The sequence below is a fragment of the Crinia signifera genome, chromosome 12 (assembly GCF_055691185.1).
Source record: "Crinia signifera chromosome 12, ASM5569118v1, whole genome shotgun sequence".
Lineage (NCBI taxonomy): Eukaryota > Metazoa > Chordata > Amphibia > Anura > Myobatrachidae > Crinia > Crinia signifera.
The window spans coordinates 36,094,688-36,103,084 of record NC_139228.1 but is presented as its reverse complement, the minus strand read 5'-3'; the positions used below and the strand labels follow the sequence as shown (position 1 = coordinate 36,103,084).

At 45.3% G+C, this 8,397-nt stretch overlaps 1 protein-coding gene across 1 annotated transcript in view; it reads right to left on the bottom strand.

The window, feature by feature from the left end:
- Positions 1–319: 319 nt before the first annotated feature.
- The window catches only part of BRF1 (BRF1 general transcription factor IIIB subunit), a 343,261-nt gene continuing 335,183 nt past the window's right edge, over positions 320–8,397 (bottom strand). The window contains exon 18 of the mRNA XM_083166801.1: positions 320–2,148. Within this exon, the coding sequence (XP_083022927.1) occupies positions 2,111–2,148 (38 nt within the window). The 3' untranslated portion in view covers positions 320–2,110. The remainder of the gene's footprint in view (positions 2,149–8,397) is intronic.

The window sequence follows — 8,397 nt, the reverse complement described above, 5'->3', positions numbered from 1 at the left end:
AAAGCTAAGTACTCATATTAAGAAAAGGGTCCATAGAATAAATAATTTTTGTGCGATTTCCTTTGATTTAAGCTAAAATAGTGGATGATTAACTTTAAGATGGTATTTATCAAGGCTTTGAAAGAAAGAAAAATGGCACCTGTTATTTTTCAAACACAGCCAGTAAAATGTAAGGTAGAAGCTGATTGGTGAGAACTTGAGCTCTCTCTCAGTTTGAATACCTACTTTACCTACGATGCAGCCATTGACCCAGCTCATAGACTGGTTCAGAGTCATCAAGAAAACACACAAAACATAAATAAAAATATTTTTGACCCGATTGTAAACAAAAACATTTACTGGATTTATTTTTTGGGGAACAAATATAAAAGACCAATGTAACTTACTGCAAAGGAAACAGATGTACTGACGATACAAAAAATTTATAAATTAGGAATAACAAAAACCATCGCTTGAGATCCAAGGAATGCAAAACAATTAGCAAAATAATAATCAGAATGGCGGAAACAGAAATGCTACTGCTTCTGGAGAGAACACGTTCTTATTAAGTTATGGTTAGTATTTATTATGAATGAGGACAAGGCTCTATATACATTCATTTTACAGGAGAGACCTTGAACGCTTTTTAATAATGGAAAAGAACAGAAATTCCTCCATAGAGTCGCATGAAGTCACAGAGTCATTATGTTGTTGTTCTATGCAGAGAGTTGTTGTAAACCACTAATAACTGAGCTAAACAGTGATGATAACGATACAATTTAGAACTGCACTGGGTCTAGTGGGAGAAAGACAGAGGTCACCATTCAACCAAGAAAAGTAGGCAGCATGTGGAGCATTGTACAGTACCTGCTGAATAACCAATGCAGTTTGGCCAATAGCGTATTTGTGGGATTCCATATCATATAGCGGCAGTGCTGGAGAAGGGCACTGTGCCACCTTTAGGACATGTATCATGACTTTCGTCAAGGCCACCAGGTAGTAGAGCACATGCTCTGGGTGGCTCTACAGGCTATCATTCTAGGCACACTGCAAGCCAAATGCAGGGCAGGGACAGGGCACCTCCAGTACCTATGTCCTGGCACAGAATCTTTGTTAAAGTCCTGTGCAGCGCTAATGCTGAGAAGCCATACTGGTCTCTGTTAGGATCCTGTGCAGCGCTAATGCTGAGAAGCCATACTGGTCTTCGTTAGGATCCTGTGCAGTGCTAATGTTGAGAAGCCATACTGGTCTTCATTAGGATCCTGTGCAGCACTAATGCTGAGAAGCCATACTGGTCTTCGTTAGGATCCTGTGCAGCGCTAATGCTAAGAAGCCATACTGGTCTTTGTTAGGATCCTGTGCAGCGCTAATGCTGAGATGCCATACTGGTCTTTGTATGGGCTCATGTACCCAAATAAGGAGTAATACAATAATTGGGGACACTTAGTCAGTTGCTTATAATGATAACAGATTGATCTGAAAATACAGAGTTATGGATCTACTGTATCTGATCTAATTTTCCCCATTTCAAGTTAAGCATGTAATTAAGAATAAATTCATTTAGAAGGAGCAGGAGTTAGCTTCCCCCCCCCAAACCATTATGGTAGTGGGAGGGGTCCTAGCTCTGTTACAGTGTATAAATAGACGGGCCAGTTTTCATCGCACCGAGATTGGTCCAGGAGCCTCTAGCGGGATCTGTACCAGACTCTGAATGAGAGTATGTGCGTGTGTGACCGTAATAAATATGGCCTGCGGGTGGCTGCGCTGATGCTGTATAATAGATTAGTTATACCGATGACCGATACTGTTGCTCCAGATTTCATATAACACAATACATATTACTGTTTGGCCCCATTCCTCCTGGGGGTTAATGCGGGAAACGATGTCTATAAACATGTATACAGCATAACAATAATTAAATAAAAATAAAAAAATATTCAAGTACTAAAACCCACAAGTACATGGGTATAAGGCCAATAAGGCCCAAAAATATAGAATTTTGTAAAGATTATTTTATTACAAAACTCTAACTACTTTGTGTAATTGAGCTGGTCACAGAACAGCATATTAGATACAAGTCCATATGTTACATGATCACTTGAAATCGAGCTCCTTATCCATGCGATATCAATCAATAGCCATCGTCCTCATCCAGCTCGCAGCCATAATCTGAAATAAAGCAAAATGTTCTACTTAATATACTGCAAGGGGAAGAACGTGTTCATGGTATTGTCTTGTTAATCACAGAACTTATGCTGAGATCATTTATGGTATGCAATAAACACAACAAGGAGACAAGATAATGGGCAGCTGATATACTGCGCATTGCCGGTGGCAGTTTAAGATCTACTATAAATTTTCTAGTCTGGTGCGTTGTAGCTTTCTCTTGGCCAGTAAAGTGGTAGAAAAAAAAACTTATACGTTCTGTAACATGGCATTTATGCTGTACAACCAGCATTCTGCAGACCGCACTTCCACATATGCTTGCTAAGCGCTGCTAAAATTGAATGCAAGAAGTTTTAAAACTTTTTTGCATATGATCAATGGTGCTCCAGCCAATCGGCCCTCAACTGGCATGCATTGAACAGTGGCAGTTGGGAGCCGACAGACTGGAGCAGCACTGTTTTACAACTTGTTGCCTATGCCAAAACTCGTTAATTAATCAGCCCATCGTTTGTTGCAAGTCAGAAAGCTGAAGATGCAGAAAGTGCAGTTACTGTGACATCACTAGCTATACCACTGTGTTCAAAACAATTAACCAATTGAATGCATTTCTACTGAGTAAAGGTCCATACACACTGGGTGATTAAGAGCGGACTTTAACCTTTCAACCGATTTCAGCTCAAAAGCCGCCCAGTGTGTATGACCCGGTGATGAGCACTAATGCGCACTCCCGTATCATCGCCAGCAGATGAGTATCCAGGAAAATCGCTTACCGTATGTGTCCTGTGTGAGTGATTTTCAGCCCAACGATTTTCCCTTCATCGCTGTGCATACACGCTGGGCAAAACGCTCAGTGTGAAAGGAACTTGAGACTACCAAGATGCCAGGCACTCTGGGTCTGCTATTCTGAGAAGCGCCTCCCTGCCTACCACAGAAGCCTGCTCCTTAAATCTTGACATGTCTGTTTTATGTAAATGTACATTATTCAGCTCAATGATACATAGAATTGATACCCATTAAAGCCAGCTTTCCTTGAAAAGGCTGCATTATTTGTCTATGCTTTATTCATACTAGCACATTGAATAAACATACTGGGGAAATAATCTTTAAGTTACATTTTGCGTACAATGCGCATGCAACAAAAAACTATACTTTTATCTAGTTTTTTTAATTTGTGCTTTTTTTCACCCCCAATCATACATGCAAAGCACATTCGCTTCAACCTCCAAATGAGTTGTAATGTTTTCTAAGTTGCGGTTGAAAAAGGGGATTTTTGTAAGAACTTACTGTTCGGACCCCTTTCTCTGAGTCCAGTCCGGTGACACAGCTCCACAATGGGATGTAGTAGGGTCCGCCAGGAGCCAGGCACCTATTCTTCAATTCTTTGGGAGCAGACTCCTCCCTCTGCATCCCATAATGCTTCAGTTCAACTTCAAGAGCACACTAGGATACATAACTCAGAACAATGCCTGAACACTTTATATGCAACATAACAGAACCATAACATGACAACACATGAACGGTACACTTAACTGTGCGTAAGGGAGGGATCGCTTTGTCACCGGACTGGACTCAGAGAAAGGGGTTCGAACGGTAAGTTCTTACAAAAATCCCCTTTTCTCTTTCGTCCAGTCCGGTGACACAGCTCCACGATGGGACGTTCACGAGCCGGTCCTTTGGGAGGGTACGCTCAGACCAACAGTTCTCATCACTGCCCGTCCGAATGAAGCGTCCTCCGACACGAACTCATGAAATCTGTAAAATTTGGTAAAGGTATGAACAGAGGACCAGGTGGCAGCCCTGCACAACTGCTCCGCCGTAGCCCCATGGCGCACCGCCCAGGAAGAAGCAACCGACCTGGTGGTATGTGCATTTATCCGAGATGGAACCTGTCTACCTGCTTTACAGTAAGCAAAGGCAATAGTAGATCTCAACCAGCGAGCGATGGTCTGCTTAGAGGCAGGCCACCCAACCTTATGCACATCATATAGCACCAAGAGTAAATCCGATTTTCGAATGTCCTTTACCCTCTAAATGTAGATTCGCAAGGCGTGAACCACATCCAATCTCTTCAGTTTGTCCCTATTTTTAACCCCGTCTGGGGGAGAAAACACTGGAAGTACAATGTCTTAGTTTAAATGAAAAGATAACACTACCTTAGGTAGGAATTTTGGCACTGTTCGCATCACAGCCCTGTCATCGTGAAAAATAAAAAAAGGTGACTTGCAAGACAAGGCACCTAACTCAGACACTCGTCTGGCTGATGCAATTGCCAACAAAAAAGTGAGCTTCCACGTCACATACTTTAGCGCTGCAGATCTTAGCGGCTCAAAAGGAGGATTCTGTAACATAGATAAGACCAAAGAAAAGTCCCAAGGCGCCACCGGCTGCCTATAAGGCGGTTTAAGCCTAGCAAAAAGGTTTGAACCTCAGGTAGCAAAGCTACTCTCTTTTGAAAGAATATAGATAAGGCCGAAAGCTGCACCTTTAAGGATTGCAGACTAAGGCCTGATCCATCCTGCAAAAAATTTAAAAGTCTTGACAATTTGAATCTGGAAGTGTGAAGCTTCTGCCTCTCACACCATCTAATGTATATCTTCCAGACCCGATGGTAATTTGCCGCAGACACCGTCTTACGGGCCCTCAGCATGGTCTGGATAACCTCATCAGAAAACCCTTTTTTCTTCAATAAGGAGGTTTCATAAGCCACGCCGTCAAATTGAGACGACCTGGGTCCTTGTGAAGAAACGGCCCCTGGCCTAACAGGTCCAGGAATCCTTCGACAACCTCAGTACATTGGAGTACCATGACCTCCTGGGCCAGTCTGGCGCAATTAGAATTCCCCATACTCCCTGATTCTTTATTTTCTTCAATACTCTCAGCAACATGGGAAATGGAGGAAAAATGTACACCATCTGGAAGTCCCACCGAACTGTCATGGCGTCTACTGCCCACGCTGCAGGATCCCTCACCCGCGAGCAGAACCTCTGAACCTGACGGTTCATTCTTGTCGCCATCAGGTCTATGTCTGGCAGACCCCATCGATTCACAGTCTCCTGAAAAACCTCTTGATGGAGAGTCCATTCTCCTTCTCGAAGCGACTCCCTGCTGAGAAAGTCTGCTTCCACATTCCTGACGCCTGGAATAAATATCGCCGACAATGCTGGAACGTTGGTTTCTGCCCAACTGAAGATTTTGGAAACTTCCGCCATCGCCATCTTGCTGCGTGTCCCGCCTTGATGGTTCAAATAAGCCACTGTCGTAGCATTGTCCGATTGTATTCTCAGCGGGGATCTCCTCAGAAAATCCTCCGCCTGATTTAATGCGTTCAAGACTGCCCTCAGCTCCAGAATGTTTATTGGACTCTTCCTTCGACCAAAGGCCCTGAAGCCTCAGGTGAAGAACTACTGCCCCCCCCAGCCCCTCAAACTGGCGTCGGTCATTAAGACCAACCAATCCCAGGGCCTGAGAAATCTCCCCAGCTGCAAATTTTCCACATCCGTTCACCATAGGAGAGACTCCCTGGACTCCAGTGACAGGGATAAAACTTCCTGTTTCATCGTCTTGGCATTTCCGGACCAACAGGATAGGATGTTCCATTGGAAAATCCTGGAATGGAATCTGGCGAACTGGAGAGTTTCGAAAGTTGCCACCATCTTCCCTAGCAACCTTACTCCCTGCCACACCGACGGAGCCGGTGCTTGTAGGATCTCCAACACCATCAGCCGAATCTCCACAGCTTTGGATTCTGGGAGAAAGACCCTGTGAAGGTGTGTGTCTATGATCACCCCCAAAAAATTTAAAGTCTGTGTTGGTGTCAAATGGGACTTGGGCAGATTCAAGATACAGCCCTGACTTTTCAAAAACTGTGTTGCCACCTCCAGGTGAACCTGTAACAACTCTGCCGACTCTGCTTTGAAAAGCAGATCGTCCAGGTAAGGGATAACAATTATTCCCTGCAGTCTGAGAGCTGCAGCCATGGTGGACATCACCTTGGCGAACACTCTCGGGGCCGTGGCAAGCCCAAACGGGAGTGCTTGGAACTGCCAATGTCTTCCCCCGATTGCAAACCAGAGTAAAGACTGGAAATCTCTGTGGATCGGGACATGGAGATAAGCATCTTGAATGTCCACTGATGCCAAGAACTCCCCTGGCTCTATGCTCAACACCACAGACCTCAGGGATTCCATGCGGAAGTGATCCACCCAAAGATGAACATTCAAAGATTTTAAATTTAGAATGGGCCTGAATGACCCGTCTGGTTTGGAACTAAGAAAAGGATCGAATAAAAACCTTTTCCTATCTCCTCTCGAGAAACCGGTATAACTACCTCCTTCTTCTCGAGAGATAAGGCAGCTCCCAGAAGCGAAGATCTGAGAGACGCGGTCCTTGGTAAAGGAGTGGGAAGAAATCTGCGAGGGGGTGGACCCCTGAGATTTATTTGATATCCTTCTGAAACAATGGAGAGTACCCTGAAATTACAGGAGGCGACCCCCTACTCTGATCCCAGAACAGGGAGTCCCCGCCCCGTCATGCAGAGGGCTTGTCTTCCCCCTTCGCGGCATGTTTCTTCGTAAAGGCGCCAAACTTTGACTTGGTCGCTCTACCTCTGCCGGCTTGGAATCTTCCACGCTCTGACTGACCTCTGCCAGCTGCTCCCCCTCGAAAGGAAGGACGAAAGGACGGTTTAAAGGCTCCAAATTTAGAGCCAGAGGATTTAGAGGTGGTGGGAAGAAAAGTACTCTTACCCCCAGTAGCCTGTTTGATGATCTCATCCAATTTCGAGCCAAATAAAAGCTCACCTTTAAAAGGGATAGTTTCCAGTGACTTTTTAGATTCACTATCCGCCTCCCAGGCCTTTAACCAGAGAGCTCTTCTGGCAGTAACAGAAGTGACGGATACTTTGGACGCCATTTTGGCACCCTCCTCGCTAGCTTCACATATATATTCCGCAGCACACCTCAACTTTTCTGCCACAGAAAAAGCTTCCGCATCCACCTGGAGATGACTACCCAAAGTCTCTGCCCACTTGATCATGGCTTTTGCCACCCAGGCCGAAGCAATAATGGGGCGCATAGTGAAACCAACACCTTCAAAAACTTATCAACCTGATCTTTAAAGGCCGCGCCACGCTGCACTGGCAGCGCAGTAGCCTTGGATAATCTGGCCACAGAAGAATCCACCAGAGGAACCTTCTCCCATACCTTGATATAATCCTCAGGCATGGGGTACATGTTTGCATATTTCTTTGACAGTCTCTTTTCTGGAGACTTGCCAGCCTCCCCTAATAAAGCAACCATGCCTTTATCCGAGGGAAAGGACACTGGATCCTTACGGCTCCTTTTAAACACACGCTGCGCAGCAGCCTTTTCCTCAGCAGGCAAATCCAGAGCCTGTTTTACAGCCAGAATCAAATCTTCAATACCAGAGGCTGAAGAATCTGTTTCCTCTCCCTGTGACCAACACAAATCATCCTCATCTACCCCACCATCATCTGTGTCAGCAGCTAATGGAGGTACCATAGAAGACCCCTGTCTAAACATCACCTCATCAGATACCTTTGTAAATTGCTCCAAAAGAGAAGACATCTTATGCACACCCTGTGCAGTGTCCTGCATAGCCTGTAGCAAGATAGGGTCTCCCTGTGCAGGGGTAAGAGATCTCTGAGATGAGGGAATAGGTCCCGGAGATCCCACCAAAGATCCCTTTTGCCTATTTAAAGCCTCTGTTAAAGCCTTAACAGACCGTCCCAAAGCCACAGCCCACGCTGGCTCAGCTCCTTCAGGACTCTGGGTCCATGACCCACAGGGCACAGCTTCACAGGAAGGGCACAATTCCCCCTGGTCCAACTGTTCACATGATAAATTTACATTACATCTCTTGCAATGGTAAAACATCTAATTCGCTCCCTCCCCAGCAACAGAACTACACTCGTCCGCCATGTTAATAACAGAATAAAACAACACTGCTAAACGTTCAGGCAAAGTCACAGAGTAATGCACCAGTGTACTTATCTGTGTGTTCTGTTGCCAGCGATCAGCGGGGGAAGCGTTTGTCAGGAGAGACTTCTGAGCAGGATCTCTGTCTTTCAGCTCCGCAGTAAGCACAGAAATGGCGCCAGTAAATCATGGAAGAGACCAAGTCTCCCTTCCAGTGAGGGTAGCTGACGTCTTTTGGCACCAAACCTCACACACAGGCACTTCCACTATGCCTCTCCCCTCCAGTAACTCCCCCTCTAGGGACCACTTGGAGTTG